Source organism: Hyperolius riggenbachi, chromosome 11, assembly GCF_040937935.1.
Source record: "Hyperolius riggenbachi isolate aHypRig1 chromosome 11, aHypRig1.pri, whole genome shotgun sequence".
Lineage (NCBI taxonomy): Eukaryota > Metazoa > Chordata > Amphibia > Anura > Hyperoliidae > Hyperolius > Hyperolius riggenbachi.
Window position 1 is genome coordinate 57,363,020 of NC_090656.1, and position 23,265 is coordinate 57,386,284.

The 23,265-nt window shown below is 42.3% G+C and overlaps 1 protein-coding gene across 4 annotated transcripts in view; it reads right to left on the minus strand.

The window, feature by feature from the left end:
* BANP (BTG3 associated nuclear protein) overlaps positions 1–23,265 on the minus strand; it is an 873,745-nt gene that overhangs the window by 263,301 nt on the left and 587,179 nt on the right. For all 4 annotated transcript variants that reach the window (XM_068260652.1, XM_068260650.1, XM_068260649.1 and 1 more), the window contains 2 exons: positions 5,307–5,437; positions 1,538–1,600 (listed from right to left, as the gene is read on the minus strand). In XM_068260652.1, the coding sequence (XP_068116753.1) occupies positions 1,538–1,600; positions 5,307–5,437 (194 nt within the window). The remainder of the gene's footprint in view (positions 1–1,537; positions 1,601–5,306; positions 5,438–23,265) is intronic.

The window sequence follows — 23,265 nt, forward strand, 5'->3', positions numbered from 1 at the left end:
AAATAGTGCAAGCTGATGTAATTTTTTATTTAAATATGTAAGCATCTTGAAAATGGACCAAACAAAAGCCTCAATAGCAGCATGGTTAACAAAGACCATTAATTTAGTAAAAGTGACATTGGAGAGCATACATAGCATACACTGACATATGCTCATTCAGTGCCTTTATAATGGTGAGTTCACAGTGTACCAGAGGAAAAACTGATCCTGTAAAATACATCAATTTTCCATTTAAACTGATGGATTTGTTACAAAGGTAGGAGTTTTTCACCAGGTTTCCCAGTTCCAGTTTATGCGTCGCCACCTGCTTGGTACCTGCTGCCATCTAATTCACCGCTGTTGCCACCACCAATAGGGTTTTCTGCGCGGAAGTAGCATCGATAAACATATTTAACCGCCCTATAAGAAGCATCAGGCTACAATTGGTTTGCAGTAGAGATGATGATTTGCATATTTCAGCAGTGATACACTGGGAGACATCTCGGAGCTCACTCCAACCTGAATTATCACAAATACTTTCTGTTTTAAGAAAGAAAACTTTTGTTTTTCAGAGCAGTTTAGTAAGGGAGCTTTTTTGGACCATTGTAGCCTCTTACACAGTCCAATGAGTTCTGGTTCACCATGAGCTTGTTAGTTAGTCTGTACCTCTGGGTGTTTCAAGTCCTAACCCATAGAGCCACATTAATCCATGCCATGCACTGATGAGGCTCAACCAATTCGAAACAGTCTGTATGCATGTTGGATTATTATGGCTCTGTACAAATAACAAGCTGACACATCATTGGATCTGAAGGTGTGCTAAGCTTCCAAGGACAACAATGGTTAATTTGCATATATTCAGCAGTGATGCACTGGGAGACATCTCGGAGCTCACTCCAACTTGAATTATCGCAAATACTTTCTGTTTTAAGAAAGCAAACTTTCGTTTTCTAGTAGAGATGAGAATCTTATCCCTCCCTGAGCACCGAGCAGGATTTTCATTGGTCCACCAGTGAATCAATAAGAATCCTCCCTGGGGAGGGAGGATTCCCATTGGTGTATTGCAAACTAATTGTAGCCTGATGCTCCTGATGGTGCTCCAATCTGTACAACAATGCTTCTCTTGTAAAGTGGCTCAAATGGTGGAGGCAGCAGTAACAGAGGACCTGAGTGGATGGCGGCAGGTGAGTAAGAATGCAATCCAATGTCCATGACAACCAGCCTAGTGAGAATGGACACTGTCTAATCTGAGAAAAATTTTGGAGGACCCAAACGTGCGCTCCATTTGGTGGAAAGGACCGAATGGATACGTTATGAACGGACTGGTGGAAACAGATCCTATTTCTTTGTATAGGATCCATTTGCATCCAATCCTTTCAGTTCCCATAAACAGAAAAAAAATGTCTGCCAGTGTGAATACAGCCTAAGTGATATAAATGCTGATGGAGAGCACTGGCAAATATTGCTGGAATCATATGCCCTGTTGGTATAAATTGACTCCTGAGCATCACAGCAGCTACATGAATACATTTCCTGACTGGAAAGTGAGAATAATTACCTCGCTGTCTTGTGTGATTTGCACCTGTTCTCCTTGAGGCACCTGTGCGATATGTAGATGTCCCTGAAAGAACGGAACAGACAGGAAATAGGAAATGAATGTGGATTGCATCAGTCAACATACTTATACAGGACTGCCAGGTAAGATTTAGCATCCCGACAGTCCAGGCAATGTTTTGTTTCAAAAGGACTTGCAGAGAAGCCTGCGGGTACTGTGCTACTTACCTGCAACACAACACCACATTTAAGTGTCTCTAAGCAAAAAGACACATTGGTCTTATTGAGACTATGGCAAGTACAGTAGAATTGTGCTGGCGCTGTTAGTGGTCATTTGGGCAGCCCCCATTTACCAGTGATCTTCATATTCAATAGAATCCTCCAGCCGAATATGAAAGCCATACAGCTACACCCTGGCAATGACTGGCAAATTGGCACTGTGCAAGCGCAAGTTCCAATCCATGCTAGCACAGAAAAAGCAAGCACTTGTTCGTGAGTACTTTCTTTCCCTGTTCAAGCATAGCTGGAAACACACACCTGTGCACTTCAGGAAAGCTCTGCGCCACTTGGAGTAACTTCAAGGTGGTGCTGGAGCTATGGGGTTTCGGGAAAAGCAGAGACCTCAAGGACAATAAGCAGCAGCACACTTCTACAAAGGCAATATAACCCACAATGGGGTTCATTTGAGGTAAATAATTGTATCTCTTCTATAACTCTGTGGGAATCCCACAGTTTTATTTTCTGTTTAAAAGCTATAAATGTTGGTAAAATGTTCTATTGCCTTCGCTGAATGACACAGTCTTTAACATGGTCAGACACAATCTATGAACTACTGACTTTTTTTTTTCTTAAATCTATCCATGCAGTCAGAAGCTGTGGCTGAATAAACAACAAAGGCTGGAAGCATCAAATTGTAAGAAAACAATTTAAAAAACTGTTAAAAAGAAAGTATGCATTGGTCTACCTGAATTCAAACACATTTATTCAGCACGGAGGACTGACAATGGGTGTCATAATCTCATAAATAACTGTTCTGTAATTTTACATGTCTGTGAGACTTTGTGATAACCGTACAAACATTAAATCACAGCACCTAAGCTCCAAGAGGCGACTATCAGCTGTGAAATTATGTGTTGTGGCTCTTACTTTGATTGGCTGTGACCTGGAGTAGATATTTCTGCAAGGTAATCCGACATTCTTGGAAAACGACATCGCCAGAGGAAATAAAACTTCCTTTATTGGACGTATAACTCCCTGAATTTATAACCTTTCAATCTTCATAGAGTGTGCGCTATCTCGGTTATTTTTTATGGACCTGGTAAGGAATTTTCTCAGGTTTCGGAAGTTCTCAGTGCAATCATATATAAGGGTTATCGTGAAGGAATCTTTAATCTGCTTATTCTAGGTTGGATCATCTCTTTGATGGCCCCAGTCCACCAAAACTACTTATCTGAGGTTTCTAGAGAGAATGTGAATTAAATCTGTGAAGATCCAATAAGTCCCACACAATTCAGTCCGATCGTTTTTAAAAAAACTAAATAAAACCAGGTATCCAGGAGAAACAAAAGCCATTCGTGAGCAACCACCATCAGGATTACGCTCATTCAAATGCTGTACAGATAGACATATCACTCTTCTACAGCGATACATTTAGAACATCAAACTTCCACTTTATAACTAAGTGCTGAGAGTGTTATTGTTGTTGTTTTTTATTGTTTTGCATTATATGTGTGATCAATGTGATTTCAATGCCCCACACTTATAAAGTTCATTTTTCTGCCTGGAGTATTATTAACCACTTCGTATCCAGACCTTGTTTCCCACTTATGGACCAGAGCAGTTTTGACATTGTCCCTATTTAATCAGCAATAACCATGGGCGTAACAAAAGGGGATGCAGCCCATGCAGCCCGCGGGCCCCCCCCCCCCCCCCACCTGGGGCCCATTCGTGGCCGTTTTGGGGGGCTGGAGGGGTCGCGCCATGAGGGGAAAGCTATAGCCACGCTCCGTGGGGAGGGGGGAAGGTCCCCCCCTCCCTCACCTCGGGCTTTCCCCTCTGTGCTCCCCTCCAGCTTCTAGCTATACAAGTGCAGCGAGCGGAGCAGGAAGTCGCGTCAGTCACTAGAGCGAGAAGCGTCCGGACGCACGGAAGGTATGTTTGCCTGCCGCTGCCCGCCGCTCCGCTCGCTGCACTTGTATAGCTAGAAGCTGGAGGGGAGCTGGAGGGGAGCACAGGGGGGAAAGCCCGAGGTGACGGAGGGGGGGGCCTTCCCCCCTCCCCGCCGAGTGTGGCCATAGCTTTCCCCTCATGGTGCGACCCCTCCAGCCCCCCAAAACAGCCACGAGCGGGCCCTGGGGGGAGAGGGGCCCGCTCACAATTTCTGCAGGGGTACCCGGGGGCTCTTAGTTACGCCCCTGGCAATAACGTTATCCTTACTTATGACACCTAAATGAAATATTTACAGTTTGTTTCCAAGACTAACTAGGAAAAAAGAGGAAAAAATTGAAAAAAAACCCACATTATTTCTCAGTTTTACCAATTCCAGTTTAAAAATAAAAACACAAATTTTGTTTGGCTATTTCCACTGTTTATCACAAAACTTAAATTACGTTCCTGTCACAATTTATGGTGAAGATATTGATTCTGAGATAATGCTACAGTGTGTATTTTTCACTATGAATTGAGTAAATAAAAGTATTTTAATTGGTAAAAAATAAATCTTATTGGCTCAGGGAACATGTATTCACTTTCACCAAATGCGCTGCAGCAGATAGTGCCAGATGTTTTGCATAGGAGCAAGCCCAATCGTACACAGCTGTGCTTCAGCTACACTACTTATATCTATATCCGCGTGGCTTAGATGAAGTTACAGAGGATGTAGAAATATTGTAGTGGTGGAAGAAGTGGTTAATGCGTGTAGGAAGGAACTATGCACATAGCAGCAGCTGTCAGAAACCCAGGCTGATGGTTTCCTGACATTCTTCATTACCACTTCCTCTCACTGGACGGTGGTTATCTATCTTCAGGGTCAAGCAGATGAAGGAACACAGTATAGTAAATTGTTGTTGCTACACTAAAAAATGCTAAAAATCTTTGTAATGACTCTAGTTTTCCTGAAGAGAATGGTTTTCTCCCAAAAGAAGAGTTACACATAGAATTTAGTGTATATTAAATCGTAGAATAAAGTGATAAAATTCTCTGGGAGGGGCTTTTCAGACTTAGTTGCACTCTAGAGAGCAGTTAACACAAGTGCTTGCCATGCATGGCTCAACTGCAATTATTCTTGCGTCCCATGCTTGGGTGGCGCTAAAACTACGCCGCCTCAGGCTTAGGCAGCAATGAGTGCAGCATAGTTTTAACAACACGTAGTCCCAATCTCAAGGATAAGCACTATACAGAGTTGGCCTTAATCAGCTTAATTAAGTCCTTGTGAAGAAAAAACAATTGGATGAATTAAGGTGCTAAGAGAACTCCTCTGCTGCCTTTTTTGACTACAGTATCTTGTGCATTATGCTGGGAATACACAATGAGATTTTTCAGCAGATTTACTGTCCGATTGTTTTTCCAATCAATTTTATGATAATTTTTCTGATTTATTTCCATTCACTTCTATGAGAAATCGATCAGAAAAAAAAACGATCGAAAATCAGATCGGACATGTCGGAAATTATCTATCGAACCATCTATCTGCCAGAAAATCTCATGGTGTATTCCCAGCATTACAGGCGTAATCTTTTCAAGCCATGACTTTATATATAAGATTGATTACTCACCACCTGGACTTGGCCGTCCTCCCCTATCTGATGGATCTGCACCTGCTGGGCATTGGCCAGAGCATAGTGCAGTGTTTGAGGTGAGGTTTGCTGCAGGTCGCTGGAAGATGATACTGTATTCTGTACACCATCTGGAAAAGCAAACACAAAATATTCTTACATGTAAACTCAAAACAGCATGGAGTGTATTATTATTGTGCATTGACATTTATACAGAGTACCATCAGCCAATTCATAACATGAACCTCAGAGTGGATGACAATTTAAACCCTGAAACAAAGAACAACAAACCGAGAGCCCAAATATGGTGTAGTATTTTAACCACTTGAGGACCACAGTCTTTCTACCCCTTAAGGACCGGCCACTTTTTTTCCATTCAGACCACTGCAGCTTTCACGGTTTATTGCTCGCTCATACAACCTACCACCTAAATGAATTTTGGCTCCTTTTCTTGTCACTAATAAAGCTTTCTTTTGGTGCTATTTGATTGCTCCTGCGATTTTTACTTTTTATTATATTCATCAAAAAAGACATGAATTTTGGCAAAAAAATGATTTTTTTAACTTTCTGTGCTGACAATTTTCAAATAAAGTAAAATTTCTGTATACATGCAGCGCGAAAAATGTGGACAAACATGTTTTTGATTAAAAAAAAACCATTCAGTGTATATTTATTGGTTTGGGTAAAAGTTATAGCGTTTACAAACTATGGTGCAAAAAGTGAATTTTGCCATTTTCAAGCATCTATGACTTTTCTGACCCCCTGTCATGTTTCATGAGGGGCTAGAATTCCAGGATAGTATAAATACCCCCCAAATGACCCCATTTTGGAAAGAAGACATCCCAAAGTATTCACTGAGAGGCATAGTGAGTTCATAGAAGATATTATTTTTTGTCACAAGTAAGCGGAAAATGACACTTTGTGACAAAAAAAAAGAAAAAAAAAAAGAATCCATTTCTTCTAACTTGCGACAAAAAAAAATGAAATCTGCCACGGACTCACCATGCCCCTCTCTGAATACCTTGAAGTGTCTACTTTCCAAAATGGGGTCATTTGTGGGGTGTGTTTACTGTCCTCGCATTTTGGGGGGTGCTAATTTGTAAGCACCCCTGTAAAGCCTAAAGGTGCTCATTGGACTTTGGGCCCCTTAGCGCAGTTAGGCTGCAAAAAAGTGCCACACATGTGGTATTGCCGTACTCAAGAGAAGTAGTAGAATGTGTTTTGGGGTGTATTTTTACACATACCCATGCTGGGTGGGAGAAATATCTCTGTAAATGACAATTTTTTTCATTTTTTTTACACACAATTGTCCATTTACAGAGTTATTTCTCCCACCCAGCATGGGTATGTGTAAAAATACACCCCAAAACACATTGTTCTACTTCTCCCGAGTACGGCGATACCACATGTGTGGCACTTTTTTGCACCCTAACTGCGCTAAAGGGCCCAAAGTCCAATGAGTACCTTTAGGATTTCACAAGTCATTTTGCGGAATTTGATTTCCAGACTACTCCTCACGGTTTAGGGCCCCTAAAATGCCAGGGCAGTATAGGAACCCCACAAATGACCCCATTTTAGAAAGAAGACACCCCAAGGTATTCCGTTAGGAGTATGGTGAGTTCATAGAAGATTTTATTTTTTGTCAAAAGTTAGCGGAAAATTGATTTTTATTGTTTTTTTCACAAAGTGTCATTTTCCACTAACTTGTGACAAAAAATAAAATCTTCTATGAACTCACCATACTCCTAACGGAATACCTTGAGGTGTCTTCTTTCTAAAATGGGGTCATTTGTGGGGTTCCTATACTGCCCTGGCATTTTAGGGGCCCTAAACCGTGAGGAGTAGTCTGGAAATCAAATTCCGCAAAATGACCTGTGAAATCCTAAAGGTACTCATTGGACTTTGGGCCCTTTAGCGCAGTTAGGGTGCAAAAAAGTGCCACACATGTGGTATCGCCGTACTCGGGAGAAGTAGTACAATGTGTTTTGGGGTGTATTTTTACACATACCCATGCTGGGTGGGAGAAATAACTCTGTAAATGGACAATTGTGTGTAAAAAAATCAAAAGATTGTCATTTACAGAGGTATTTCTCCCACCCAGCATGGGTATGTGTAAAAATACACCCCAAAACACATTGTACTACTTCTCCCGAGTATGGCAATACCACATGTGTGGCACTTTTTTGCACCCTAACTGCGCTAAAGGGCCCAAAGTCCAATGAGTACCTTTAGGATTTCACAGGTCATTTTGCGAAATTTGATTTCCAGACTACTCCTCACGGTTTAGGGCCCCTAAAATGCCAGTTCAGTATAGGAACCCCACAAATGACCCCATTTTAGAAAGAAGACACCCCAAGGTATTCCGTTAGGAGTATGGTGAGTTCATAGAAGATTTTATTTTTTGTCAAAAGTTAGTGGAAAATGACACTTTGTGAAAAAAACAATAAAAATCAATTTTCCGCTAACTTTTGACAAAAAATAAAATCTTCTATGAACTCACCATACTCCTAACGGAATACCTTTGGGTGTCTTCTTTCTAGAATGTGGTCATTTGTGGGGTTACTATACTGCCCTGGCATTTTAGGGGCCATAAACCGTGAGGAGTAGTCTTGAAACCAAATGTCGCAAAATGACCTGTGAAATCCTAAAGGTACTCATTGGACTTTGGGCCCCTTAGCGTACTTAGGGTGTAAAAAAGTGCCACACATGTGGTACCGCCGTACTCAGGAGAAGTAGTATAATGTGTTTTGGGGTGTATTTTTACACATACCCATGCTAAGTGGGAGAAATATCTCTGTAAATGACAATTGTTTGATTTGTTTTACACACAATTGACCATTTACATAGAAATTTCTCCCACCCAGCATGGGTATGTGTAAAAATACACCCCAAAACACATTATACTACTTTTCCTGAGTACGGCGGTACCACATGTGTGACACTTTTTTGCAGCCTAGGTGCGCTAAGGGGCCCAACGTCCTATTCACGGGTCATTTTGAGGCATTTGTTTTCTAGACTACTCCTCGCGGTTTAGGGCCCCTAAAATGCCAGGGCAGTATAGGAACCCCACAAGTGACCCCATTTTAGAAAGAAGACACCCCAAGGTATTCCGTTAGGTGTATGGCGAGTTCATAGAAGATTTTATTTTTTGTCACAAGTTAGTGAAAAATGACACTTTGTGAAAAAAACCCAATAAAAATCAATTTCCGCTAACTTTTGACAAAAAATAAAATCTTCTATGAACTCGTCATACACCTAACAGAATACCTTGGGGTGTCTTTTTTTCTAAAATGGGGTCACTTGTGGGGGGTTCCTATACCGCCCTGGCATTTTACGGGCCCAAAACCGTGAGTAGTCTGGAAACCAAATGTCTCAAAATGACTGTTCAGGGGTATAAGCATCTGCAAATTTTGATGACAGGTGGTCTATGAGGGGGCGAATTTTGTGGAACCGGTCATAAGCAGGGTGGCCTTTTAGATGACAGGTTGTATTGGGCCTGATCTGATGGATAGGAGTGCTAGGGGGGTGACAGGAGGTGATTGATGGGTGTCTCAGGGGGTGGTTAGAGGGGAAAATAGATGCAATCAATGCACTGGGGAGGTGATCGGAAGGGGGTCTGAGGGGGATCTGAGGGTTTGGCCGAGTGATCAGGAGCCCACACGGGGCAAATTAGGGCCTGATCTGATGGGTAGGTGTGCTAGGGGGTGACAGGAGGTGATTGATGGGTGTCTCAAGGTGTGATTAGAGGGGGGAATAGATGCAAGCAATGCACTGGCGAGGTGATCAGGGCTGGGGTCTGAGGGCATTCTGAGGGTGTGGGCGGGTGATTGAGTGCCCTAGGGGCAGATAGGGGTCTAATCTGATAGGTAGCAGTGACAGGGGGTGATTGATGGGTAATTAGTGGGTGTTTAGGGTAGAGAACAGATGTGAACACTGCACTTGGGAGGTGATCGGACGTCGGATCTGCGGGCGATCTATTGGTGTGGGTGGGTGATCAGATTGCCCGCAAGGGGCAGGTTAGGGGCTGATTGATGGGTGGCAGTGACAGCGGGTGATTGATGGGTGGCAGTGACAGGGGGTGATTGATGGGTGATTGATAGGTGATTGACAGGTGATCAGTGGGTTATTACAGGGAAGGACAGATGTAAATAATGCCCTGGCGAATTGATAAGGGGGGGTCTGAGGGCAATCTGAGCGTGTAGGCGGGTGATTGGGTGCCCGCAAGGGGCAGATTAGGGTCTGATCTGATGGGTAACAGTGACAGGTGGTGATAGGGGGTGATTGATGGGTAATTAGTGGGTGTTTAGAGGAGAGAATAGATGGAAACACTGCGCTTGGGTGGTGATCTGATGTCGGATCTGCGGGCGATCTATTGGTGTGGGTGGGTGATCAGTTTGCCCGCAAGGGCGGGTTAGGGGCTGATTGTTGGGTGGCAGTGACAGGGGGTGATTGATGGGTGATAGGTGATTGGCAGGTGATTGACAGGTGATCAGTGGGTTATTACAGGGAAGGACAGATGTAATTAATGCACTGGTGAATTGATAAGGGGGGGGGGGGGTTCTGAGGGCAATCTGAGCGTGTGGGCGGGTGATTGGGTGCCCGCAAGGGGCAGCTTAGGGTCTGATCTGATAGGTAACAGTGACAGGTGGTGATAGGGGGTGATTGATGGGTGATTGATGGGTAATTAGTGGGTGTTTAGAGAAGATAACAGATGTAAACAATACATTTGGGAGGTAATCTGACGGCGGGTTTGCGGGCGATCTAATGGTGTGGGTGGGTAATCAGATTGCCCGCAAGGGGCAGGTTAGGGGCTGATTGATGGGTGGCAGTGACAGGGGGTGACAGGGGGTGATTGATGGGTGATAGGTGATTGGCAGGTGATTGACAGGTGATCAGTGGGTTATTACAGGGAAGAACAGATGTAATTAATGCACTGGCGAATTGATAAGGGGGGGTCAGAGGGCAATCTGAGCGTGTTGGCGGGTGATTGGGTGCCCGCAAGGGGCAGATTAGGGTCTGATCTGATAGGTAAAAGTGACAGGTGGTGATAGGGGGTGATTGATGGGTGATTGATGGGTAATTAGTGGGTGTTTAGAGGAGAGAATAGATGTAAACAATGGATTTGGGAGGTGATCTGATGTCGGATCTGCGGGCGATCTATTGGTGTGGGTGGGTGATCAGATTGCCCGCAAGGGGCAGGTTAGGGGCTGATTGTTGGGTGGCAGTGACAGGGGGTGATTGATGGGTGATTGATGGGTGATTGACGGGTGATTGACAGGTTATCAGGGAAGATAGATGCATACAGTACACAGGGGGGGGGGGGGGTCTGGGGAGAATCTGAGGGGTGGGGGGGTGATCAGGAGGGGGCAGGGGGGGGGGGTAAAAAAAAAATAGCGTTGACAGATAGTGACAGGGAGTGATTGATGGGTTATTAGGGGGGTGATTGGGTGCAAACAGGGGTCTGGGGGGTGGGCAGGGGGGGGTCTGAGGGGTGCTGTGGGCGATCAGTGGGCGGGGGGGGGCAGATCAGTGTGTTTGGGTGCAGACTAGGGTGGCTGCAGCCTGCCCTGGTGGTCCCTCGGACACTGGGATCACCAGGGCAGGAGGCAGCCTGTATAATACACTTTGTATACATTACAAAGTGTATTATACACTTTGTAGCGGCGATCGCGGGGTTAACATCCCGCCGGCGCTTCCGTATGGCCGGCGGGATGTTACGGCGGGTGGGCGGAGCCAGTTGCCGGGGGAAGCGCACGTCATCAATGACGCGATCGCTCCCCCGGCATGCCTAAAGGACGCGCCGCCTGAAGGCGTATTGCGGTCCTTTAGGCGTCCACTTTGCCGCCGCCCATGGGTTGTGGGCGGTCGGCAAGTGGTTAAGTCAGTCCAGTAAATCGAAATGAGAATACTAATATTTATACTCACAAACACGGGTTACCACACAGGCAACCACTGGCAAGGCAGGTGGGGAGAATTAGAACCTGACCCCATTTAGGTTTAAGAAGACGCTCTCTGCAGATGGGAACAAAAGGTGATACAACCCCCCACCAAGGGTGGACTAGACTGATTGCAAATTTGTATACAGAAGCGTAACAAGGTCAAAAATGTTAAGAAAAAAAACATTTAAAAGGGGGAAGCGTGGTGGACTTACTTCCCTCGTAGAAAAACAGACTAAAGAACGTTATTGTAATTCACATTTATTAGATAATTACAATAACGTTCTTTAGTCTGTTTTTGTACGAGGGAGGCAAGTCCACCAAGCATTCCCCTTTTAAATGGTTTTTAACCTCCCTGGCGGTATGATTGAAAAGTTTTTTTTAAACCTTTTTTTTTTTTTTTTGCATGTAGCTAGCCTAGCACTAGCTACATGCTTCCCCCCTCCCTGCGGCGTCCCCCTGTATGCACCGATCGCCGCTGGCGCGTATGCCCATCCGGAAATCCCGTTCTGAACGGGATTTCCATGAGGGCTTCCCCCGTCACCATGGCGATGGGCGTGATGGCGTCACCGACGCCAGAGGGAGTCCCGATCCACCCCTCAGTGCTGCCTGGCACTGATTGGCCAGGCAGCGCACGGGTCTCGGGGGGGGGGGGCACCCTCTGATGCAGCGGGTAGCGGCGAATCGGCGCAGAGCGGCGGTGATCGTAAGTAACATGCAGCTAGCAGAGTGCTAGCTGTGTGTATAAAAAAAATTATGCAAATCGGCCCAGCGGGGCCTGAGAAATCCTCCTGCGCGGCTTACCCCGTGTCCAGCACGGGGTTACCGCTAAGGAGGTTAAACAATTTAAACCATTCCATAGTCGTATACAATGGTTTGTTGTACAATTTATAGGATTATTTTATCAATTTTGTATATTTATCCAGGAGACAGTAATTCTTCAAATGTATATAATCCTGTGCAGGACTTTATAAGAAACATCAACATGTTTAGTTTCTGCCCTGGAGTTACTTATACTTCAAATTATATATCTGCATAGCTCTGACACTTTCTGAAGAGCCAATAAAGGGGATTGAAAGATCCTCAAATACAACATTGAGAAAAAATAGTTAGTGCCCCAAAAATATATGTAGCCCCATTTTTGTAATTGTGATAAGTTGTTTTTTTTTAGCTACAGTAACAAGCTTATCTCAGCATGAAATAACAGAAAACTTAATATCTTGGATAAGATAAGGACACTATGCCAGGGAAGGTAATTGCATTGCTCCTCCTGTTGAAGATTTTACTCAGTGATGTAAACCTGTTTTCTGTGGGAGGGACATTAAGCTGTGTCAGTTGGGTGGAAAAAATAACACTGAGCTGGGTTGAAGAAGAAAAAGAAGTGTCACTTTTAGCATCACAGAGAAAGAATAAAGATGGAAACTAGCATAAATATTCTTTTATTTTTTTTTCAATCACATTTTTCCTAAATCTGACAGTGAATACTAAAGACAAAAAAAACAACAAGATAGGTAAACTAAATAAGTAATTTATTATTGGATTATTTTTAGTGCCCATACATCTTGTGACTTTGCAGCTTATCGACCATAGGATTCGCAAATTATCGAATCGGATGAAAACTGGTGCTTCAACAAGCATGCCCAATTAATGATTCGCCCGGTTTTAAGCTGAAATTGGTCGAATGTATCAATCGAGCAAGCTAGAAAATCTTGGGCTGACATGGTCGATCAGGTGCGTGGTTGTAACGGCATACATTATTGAAATGACCAATGAACACGACGGACCCTCGACCACTGTCCCCCTAAATGTGAATGTGCCCCCCACCCCCTCGGTGTCCATACATTGGAAATCTCAATTGCTCCAGCTGCGGTGACTCCCGATCTTCTCCGCTTTTTCCCCAAGAGTGGGAGTGCCGTCACACATGTTATGTACCATATGTGGCAACGTAGGTGGTGGCTGGGAGTGATGGCTGTGCTCAGGAGAAACGGGACGAGACCGGGGTCCGGGAGCAGCTGGACAGTCGCGGCAGCTGGAGAGCACATTTACATTTGGGGGGACAGCAACATCACAAGGCTGCTTCCCCAGAAATTGTGTGCAGAAATCATTAGTGAATTGGCCTGTGGTGTATGGGCAGGCAACAGATCTCTCTCCGATCAGATTCAATCAGAGAGAGATCTGTCTCTTGGTCCATCTGCCAATACATTGTTACATTTATGGGCACCTCTACTCTTGATTGTGATGAAATACACGAGATCTTTTGACAATCATCTCGCATCTATGACCTCCTAAGTCCAAACTGAAATATTTATACAAGACAGCGAAATCTTTTATCTGTGAATTTTGTTTGGCCTGAATCATCTTCACAGCCCTTCTTCGTTGGACAAGATGGATTCAAACATTTCAGTCAAGCAAAAGGGAAATTTATTCATTTTCAAACATATTTCCATATGAAAAAATACAAAACAAACACGGATATGAACAGAACCCAGCTTGAACAGAGGATATATCAGTGGTTATAAATCACCGTAACGTAAACTTTCTGGCCAGGACTTTCCATTTCGATATGTGAGAGAGTCGCTGGCAGAGGCGGTGAGGCTGCACAGCTGACAGGAGAATTGTGCGAGGTTAAGCGGCTGTTGTGTCTCACCTGACCGCTTCGCTGGGTTCCCATGGACAGCTGCATGCATGGAGCGTCACTTTTATTGCAAGTCCATGGACAAATAAACAAATACTGGACGGCAGCCTGGTCCCCTGAAAGCTGCGTTTATAAATGTTCTCTATTAATGTCTGGCGGCCGGCCCGGTGTTTACTCTGCTCCGGACCTCCAATCTCAGACGGACAACTGTACTACATTGTTTCATGGCATGTTAACGCCAAGTTCTCAATCATTTTCTCTTTGTAGTTTTGTGGCACCTTACCACAGCCCCAATAGGACAAATTAACATTATCCAAGACTACCAAAGATCTCGATCAATGACTTCCCTAAATTATTTCACATTCAACTTTGTGCATTAAAGACGAACTGCCGTGAAAATAAACTGAATAAAATGTTTTGTTTTTTTTTGGGTTTTTTTTACAATATTAATTTATAAATTAGTCAGTTTTTGCCCATTTTAACATTTTTCCTCACCCTGATTTACATTCTTGAAATTTATCACAGGAGGTGGCATCTTTAGTCCTGTCAGGTACAGCTCTGCAGAATGTTTGTTTCTGAGAATTCTGAAGTCAGTAGATAACATGTCTGGTTTTCCAGAATGTTCTGGGGTTGGAATGCCACATATCTAATCATCCTAAGCTAAGCAACACTGGGAGGGTGTGGTTATATCCAATACATAGAAATATATTCCATACTCATCCTTCTTGATCTGGGATCAGTGTTTGATACGATTACATATGAATTGTCCACCGGGAGATTTGGGCGCAGAGTAAAGCCGGTAAATGGCTTACCCTGCTCTTGCATAACTCCTGGCAGCGTTAATTGCGATTGCCCTTCCAGGCCGCAATGGATAGTGGGGGTAAGGTGTAATTCGGCTTCCAGCCATTACGGCCTATGGTGGCGCCGGCAGCGCCCAAATCTCCTGCGCTGTTTTTACGGCGCTTGTTTGATACCATTGATCACATTTTACTACTACAGATGCTTTCATCTGTAGGCATAAAGTGTCTCGTTCTCACCTGGATATCTTCCTATCTCTCTGAAAGATTTTTCACAGTCTCTTAGTCAGATCAGATCTCTTCTCCATATATATTGCCTGTGGGGGTACCTCAAGACTCTGTCCGTGGCCCCTCCTTAGCGTATTAGCAACTTAATCATCTAATTTTGTTTTCAATACCACTTATATGCAGATGATACACAACCGTACCTTTCGGCCCCAGACCTCAACTCCCTCCTCACACGTGTTCCTGACTGCTCGTCTGCTATTTCCGCGTAAAGAGACTTTGTAACAAAAATTTCAGCCTTATTTCTTGTATTCTATAAGTTCCTATACCTGTTCTAATGTGGCATGGATTACTGCAGCCTTTTCTAGTTGCACTGTCTCTGTAATATATCTAATCTTCTTTTCTTTGTCAAGCTTTGTCGAGCCAGAGGGGAATGCACTGCCTCTGCTGTGATAGGGAAAAATTATGCACTCCCCCTCCACGCCTCCCTCTGCTCTTCTGTGTGCTGTGTGTGTATGAGTCACATGCAAGGTCTCTGCTCACATCCAGCCTGTCTGCAGGTTCAGGAGCTGTGACCTTGTGAACAGCTGTGAGTGCAGAGGATCAGTGCAAAGCCCAGACAAGCAGCTAAGGCAACAAGTGGAGTCACTTTCCAGCAGTCATGTCATGTTTGAGCCACCGCAAACACGCACCTGCTCTGATGATGTATTTCCTGTTTGGTGGCCATCTTCATTGTTTACAAAAACAATGAATAAAACAGTGATTTTATCACCCAAGAAAGCAGCAGGGAGCGGCAAAAATGTCACAGAGGGGGCTAGGAGAAGACAACTAACAGGCTGGTACGTTTATTTATGTAAGATTTTCACAGTACAGATTCTCTTTAAGATCTCTCACTAAAATTTAATATGAGTAAAACAGAGCTAATCATTTTCCCACATTCTCTGCCCTCCTCTCTGCCTCTGCCTCTAACATCCCTGTAACTTCAGTAATTTCGGTTTTCAAAACACTATACTTAGGGGTAATAGTTGCCTCCTCTCTATCTTTTATTCCTCACATTCACTCCCTAACCATTTTCTGTCATCTCCAACTCAAAAACATATCTCGTATCCGACCTTTTCTTACTCAGGACACTACTAAAATGTTAGTACGTGCTCTTTTAGTGCATATTCCTATAGTATCTTGTGTGAACTATTGCAATATACTGCTTTGTAGACTACCAACAAACAGATACTGCTACATTCTGTACTGAACTCGGCTGCTTGACACAATTCATCTTTCATCACTCTCCAACCTTTAAAATCTTTAAACAGTCCCTCAAAATACACTGCCTCTAGGTATGAATATTGTATACTATCCCACCTCTTGTCCCAGTCTCCTCCTTATTCCTTTAGATTGTAAGCTCACATGGGCAGGGCTCTCTCACCCTTTTGTGTCTTGAAATTTGTTATTCATTTTGTGTCTTACAATTTGTTATACATTATATTTATCATGTTGCTTTTGTGACTGTATAATTACCAATTGTGTATTTTCTATATTGGTGTATACCATTGTCTGTATTATTTTACACCCCATGTTTGCATCTTACTTTGTTTAGCGATGGAATATATTGGCGCTTTATAATTCAATAATACTAACAACAAAATAAAGCTATAGGAAGGGTTTCTGATGCAGAAACCAGAAAAATTCCCATAAATGTGAATAATTTACTGCATTCTACTGTATGGCGTTGCGGTGCCTCTTTAAAGTCAAACCAACAGGCTAAATAAATACATTAAAAAAAAAACCTGTTCCTGACATTTAGTGCCTTTGAAAAAGCCAATCATGATGTAATTTCCTCCCTTATCCTTTTTTTTTTAATCTTATAACCCACCTCCCACCAGCAGCTGTCAGCACTCTTCTTCTGTTGCCGGCAATGGCAAGATTAAGAGCCGGGGACCTAGGTATAGTATATTACTACTACTACATGCATCCTTACAAGTAAGAGGATTGTATGGAAGGGTCATATAGATGTAAGTTAAGTAAACACATTACAGTGGTTTCCAAAATTTAGATTGTTGCTGTATAATACCACTTGCAGTACCTGTGCCCTTGGAGTGGAGAGATGGGGATGGGGTTATAAGGACGCATGTACTTCATATCTACACTTATTCTTTATAGCTATTTGTAGTCACAGAAAGGAGACTGTACAGACTTCAATACGGTCAGGGTTAAGTCCAATAGCTTGTTATTACTTTCAATGGTTTTAATTAGTGCTAAGAAAAAAAAAAGGAAAAACTAAAATATCCAAACATGCACGTTCTACTTCCCATGAAAAGAAACTGAGTCTGCCAAAGCCACCAAACAGCCAATTAGCTGACAACTTTTTAGTTAAAGTGAACCTCCGGACTAAAAATCGACTCAGCAGCACTGAAAAGGCTTGGTGTTTCTTTAACAGTTTCACAGCATCAGAACTTTGTTTCATTTATACAAGCCTCATTTTTAGCTGCACAGAAGAAAACTGCCCGGGCAGTTTTCCCCTTATGCTGTGCAAAGCATGATGGGATTTCTGATGATGTTGTTCTCATTCTGCTGTTTTGGTGCAATTCTTTTTTTTGACATTTTGAATTTGACATTTGAAGCCTAGCGTGTGCAGCTGAGAGGGGTAATCAGGACACAGGACAGTTGGAACTGTGTCTCCTGCTCCTTGTCACCTCCTTTCAACCAAAAAGATGGCTGCCCCCATGACAAAGATGGCAGCCCCCATGAATCACAAACATTTGCCTGTTCTTTTAAAACAGGGTGGGTAAAAGATTATATTACCTATCTATTCTAATTAACATAACTAATGTAACTTAATAACAGTATGTTTGTTTAGGCTAAAGTTCCCCTTTATGCAACAGTTAGAGGCTTTGCTAGCTTAACGCTGTTTGAGTCAGTAGAATGTATTAGCCCATAGCTAATTTTTAACAAGAACCTAGAAAATTACTTATGCTGTAGTACTTGAAACCAAACTAAAGATGAAAGTGCTGGTCAGAAAACAACCTCTACCCTTTCTAAACTTACCTTGCCCAAATAGCTCGAGTAAAAAAAAAAAAAAAAACATTCCGGACCTCAGCTTCATTTATATGCCCAGCCTATTAGATGCACTTCACTGCAATGCTCCTGTGGCTTTGGGCCCAAGTTTGCATCATAGTCCGTATAACATTTATTTAAATCTCATAAAAAATCAGGCACCCAAAGCCTACTATTTCTCACACATACATACACACATGAAGCACGCTATACGTAAAGGTCCATAAATCCAATCACCCATTCGACCATCATTCCCCCCCCCCCCCCCCACACACACACACCCCAGGAGCAAGAACTTAGAAGGAAACAACCCTACTCTATCCATCACTCCTTGGTGTGGCTGATCCATCTAAAGGAGAAAAAGAAAGATATACCTAACAATCAGGAGGTACAACTACCCGGACAGACTCCAATTTTCCCACCCACTATTACTCCTGATGATTTTCCTGTCCATTCGGAGTCTACTCACACAGTGTTGGTCTCCCATTTTTATAACAGTTCCACCCATATATCTCTATAGTCATGCACTTTTCGCACTTTCTCCATTCTTACTTCCTCACGTGTACCCAAGACTTCCCACATATTACTGCACCACTTTTCTAAAGTTGGAGCCTGACTGCTTTTCCAATATCTTACTATTAGAGCCTTACCTACCAATGTTCCTATCTCTTTTACTTGATTTCCCACGTTGTCATCTCCTTGGTCTGAGGTGCTGAAAATTACTCCCTCTGCTGTTAATTTTTCTCTCTTTTGATCTTTTTCTCCCATTCTCTCAATACTTCTTTACCCTCCACCAAAGATTCCATCTTTCCCCAACATTTTTGAATTTCTGGGCAACTCCAACACATATGCATTTCATTTCCCAAGCCTTTATTGCATTTTCCGCACCGGTCACTATAGTATTTTGAAATTTTATTTAACCTTTTAGGTGTCATATACCACCTAGCCATCACTTTATATTGCACTAGCAATAGACTGGTGTCATGAATTGCACTGACTCTCTGCCATATATTAGACCATCTTTCTGCTAGATTTTGCCCCACGTCTCTCTCCCAGCCCTGGCAGAACATTGGTGGTTTTGAACTATATAGTTAAGCCAGAAAATCATAGTAAAAGGAGATTATACTGTTTGGACATCTCCTTGCATAAATTGCCTTCTCAAATATATCTAGTTTCTCCTTTATTTTTTTACCTGCCACTCCTAATTTATTAATATAACTACTTACTTGAATAGCCCACCAACGTCCTTCCCTTTCATATTTATTTAAAATACCATCAATTTTCAGCTCTTTATTCCCTAATAAGTCAAGTATTCTAATTTCTTTTGCAATATTATTTCTTTTAAACCAGGTTAAATCTTTGGCAGGCGGAAATCCCTTATTGTCTTTTAAGGTTATTGGGGGGAAATACTGGTTTGTTGTTCACATTGCACTATAGTCTGCGAAAGTATTTTCAAAGTTGGTTTAATCAGGATATTTGTAGTGGTTTTACCCTGCAGTTGAATATTATCTAGGATCCATGAAAAGACCATAGCAAAATTGACTTCATTCTGCTCAAGAGCAGCCCAGATCTGCCCTGAGTCTTCTATGCCTTCTATATTCCTCCAAACTGTTACCCTTGCAAGATGTATACTTTTATAATACCACATTAAGTTTGGTCTGGCCAAACCCCCAGTCTCCTTTTTCCTATATAATATATTACATTTTATCCTTCTTTTGTTGATTTGCCCAAATAAAGTCTTGGAAAATTCTATGCCAGGTTTTAAACCACACTCCCGGTAAATTTACTGGCACGCATTGCATCACAAACAAAATTCTAGGCAGTATCATGATTTTGATTGTTGCAATTCATCCCAGCATATCAAAGAACGGTCTATCCCAATTTTTCAATTTTTTTTTTAAATCCTCCATCAGTGGATTATAGTTAGCAGCATAGAGATGATCTAATCTATTGCAGATTTTGATCCCCAAATATTTGATCTCATTACTCCACGCATAGTTTATTTCCTTTTTTAATATAATCCCTTAGTAACATCCCAGATCTAAGATATTAGTCTTTCTTTCATTGATTTAAAAATTCGAACACCGTCCAAAATCCTCCAACACCTTCCTACATTTCTGCAAAGATTCTAATGGATCGCTTAAAATCAATAATACATTGTCTGCATACACAAGAGTCTTGATATGCAAATGGCCCGATCTAATACCCTTAATTCTCTCCTCTTCCTGAATTGTTAACAATAGTGCTTAAAAAATAAAGAAGCCCACAATGCTGGTGAGCATGTTCAAGGAGCTGATTTGAAAAAGTTGTGTAAAAAAACAGCATGCCATGTGACCAGCATATTGGTGCCTGAATTATTATTATATATATATATGTGTGTGTATATATATATATATATATATATATATATATATATATATATATATATATATATATATATATATAGACTTGCAAATGTATTCGGCCCCCTTGAAGTTTTCCACATTTTGTCACATTACTGCCACAAACATGAATCAATTTTATTGGAATTTTACATGAAAGACCAACACAAAGTGGTGTACACGTGAGAAGTGGAACAAAAATCATACATGATTCCAAACAGTTTTTACAAATCAATAGCTGCAAAGTGGTGTGTGTGTATTTATTCAGCCCCCTTTGGTCTGAGTGCAGTCAGTTGCCCATAGACATTGCCTGATGAGTGCTAATGACTAAATAGAGTGCACCTGTGTGTAATCTAATGTCAGTACAAATACAGCTGCTCTGTGACGGCCTCAGAGGTTGTCTAAGAGAATCTTGGGAGCAACAACACCATGAAGTCCAAAGAAAACACCAGACAAGTCAGGGATCAAGTTATTGAGAAATTTAAAGCAGGCTTAGGTTACAAAAAGATTTCCAAAACCTTGAACATCCCACAGAGCACTGTTCAAGCAATCATTCAGAAATGGAAAGAGTATGGCACAACTGTAAACCGACCAAGACAAGGCCATCCACCTAAACTCACAGGCCGAACAAGGAGAGCGCTAATCAGAAATGCAGTCTTGAGGACCATGGTGACTCTGCAAGCATAGGAAGTCCTGTTTGCAGTTTGCCACAAGCCATGTTGGGGACACAGCAAACATGTGGAAGAAGGTGCTCTGGTCGGATGAGACCAATATTGAACTTTTTGGCCAATATGCAAAGCGCTATGTGTGGCAGAAAACTAACACTGCACATCACTCAAAACACACCATCCCGACGGTCAAATATGGTGGTGGCAGCATCATGCTCTGGGGTTGCTTCTCTTCAGCAGGGACAGGGAAGCTGGTCAGAGTTGATGGGAAGATGGATGGAGCCAAATACAGGGCAATCTCGGAAGAAAACCTCTTGGAGTCTGCAAAAGACTTGAGACTGGGGCGGAGATTCACCTTCCAGCAGGAAAACGACCCTAAACATAAAGCCAGGGCAACAATGGAATGGTTTAAAACAAAACATATCCATGTGTTAGAATGGCCCAGTCAAAGTCCAGATCTAAATCCAATCGAGAATCTGTGGCAATATCTGAAAACTGCTGTTCACAAACACTGTCCATCTAATCTGACTGAGCTGGAGCTGTTTTGCAAAGAAGAATGGGCAAGGATTTCAGTCTCTAGATGTGCAAAGCTGGTAGAGACATACCCTAAAACCTAGGTTCTCAACGTGTGGTACGTGTACCCCAGGGGGTACTTCTGATGGTTCCAGGGGGTACTCGGGCTTCATATACTTAACCAAGAATAACAAATTTAGAGTTTTAGAAAATGATAAATCTTATTTAAACACCACCAAATTAGTGTTTTAGCTGATATAAAGCAATAGTAAATGCTTGGAAATTGTTTAGCACCAATTATCATGTACTACAATTAAACATATATTTTTAAAGGGGTACTTGTGACAATGTTTACTATGCTAGGGGGTACTTGGTGAGTACAGGGTTTTAAAAGGGGTACATACCAATAAAATGTTGAGAAACACTGCCCTAAAAGACTGGCAGCTGTAATTGCAGCAAAAGGTGGTTCTACAACGTATTGACTCAGGGAGCTGAATAATTACGCACACCTCACTTTGCAGTTATTGATTTGTAAAAAATGTTTGGAATGATGTATGATCTTGTTCCACTTCTCACATGTACACTACTTTGTATTGGTCTTTCACGTGGAATTCCAATAAAATTGATTCATGTTTGTGGCAGTAATGTGACAAAATGTGAAAAACTTCAAGGGGGCCGAATACTTCTGCAAACCACTATATATATATATATATATATATATATATATATATATATATATATATATATATATATATATATACTTACCTGGGGGTTTTCCTCCAGCCCCCTGTAGGCCATGGGCTCCCTTCGCTGTCCTTCTGCAGTGTTCTCTGCTAAAGCTCCAGCCTGGCCCAGTTGTGCTCCACTGCAAATGTGTTGTACCAATGGCACGTGCTTCACCCCAACGCACTTCTGTATCTAGGAGTGTTCTGCGCATTTCACAAAGACTAACTTTGCAGACGCAGAAAGCTCCCGGCCATGGGAGCTTGACCAAGGAAATAAATATTTATAAAAATATCTTAGGGTGCAATCCTTTATATTGTGAAGGATCAAAACACAGTCCTTTTTCAGGGCAATCCACCTTGCCCACCAACACTTATTTGTAACTTCAGAAAAGGACTATATAAACTAATGCAATCTCAAAAAGACAGAAAAAAGTCTCTGAAAAAACTTTATTGACACATGTAGAAAAACATCAAAACACACGATTCTTCAATATCAAAGTGATAGGTCTCGAAAACACATTAGATTGGTTTAAATCGACAAGCGGTTGTAGCTTTGCGGGTATTTAACTTCAAGGCAACGACACGTTCGTTTCGGGCTTTTATATAAAACTGTATGTGCCCTTCATCAGGCCGTGATACCCAATTCTGCGTAGCTCAACCAAAGAAAGGAAGACCAATCAGGCATCAAGAGCCATATACTGGGGGGCGTCTGAACTCACCAGACACACAAAACCTTCCCAACGGCTATAACCAGGTGCTGCAAGGGAATACCCGCAAAGGTACAACCGCTTGTCAATTTAAACCAATCTAATGTGTTTTCAAGACCTATCACTTTGATATTTAAGAATCGTGTGTTTTGATGTTTTTCTACATGTGTCAAAGTTTTTTCAGAGACTTTTTTCTGCCTTTTTGAGATTGCATTAGTTTATATAGCCCTTTTTTAAAGTTACAAACAAGGAAATAAATATGGCAGCCTCAATATTATCCCTCTCACCTTGTGTACTTTCACTTGTGCAGGAGGTGGAGGA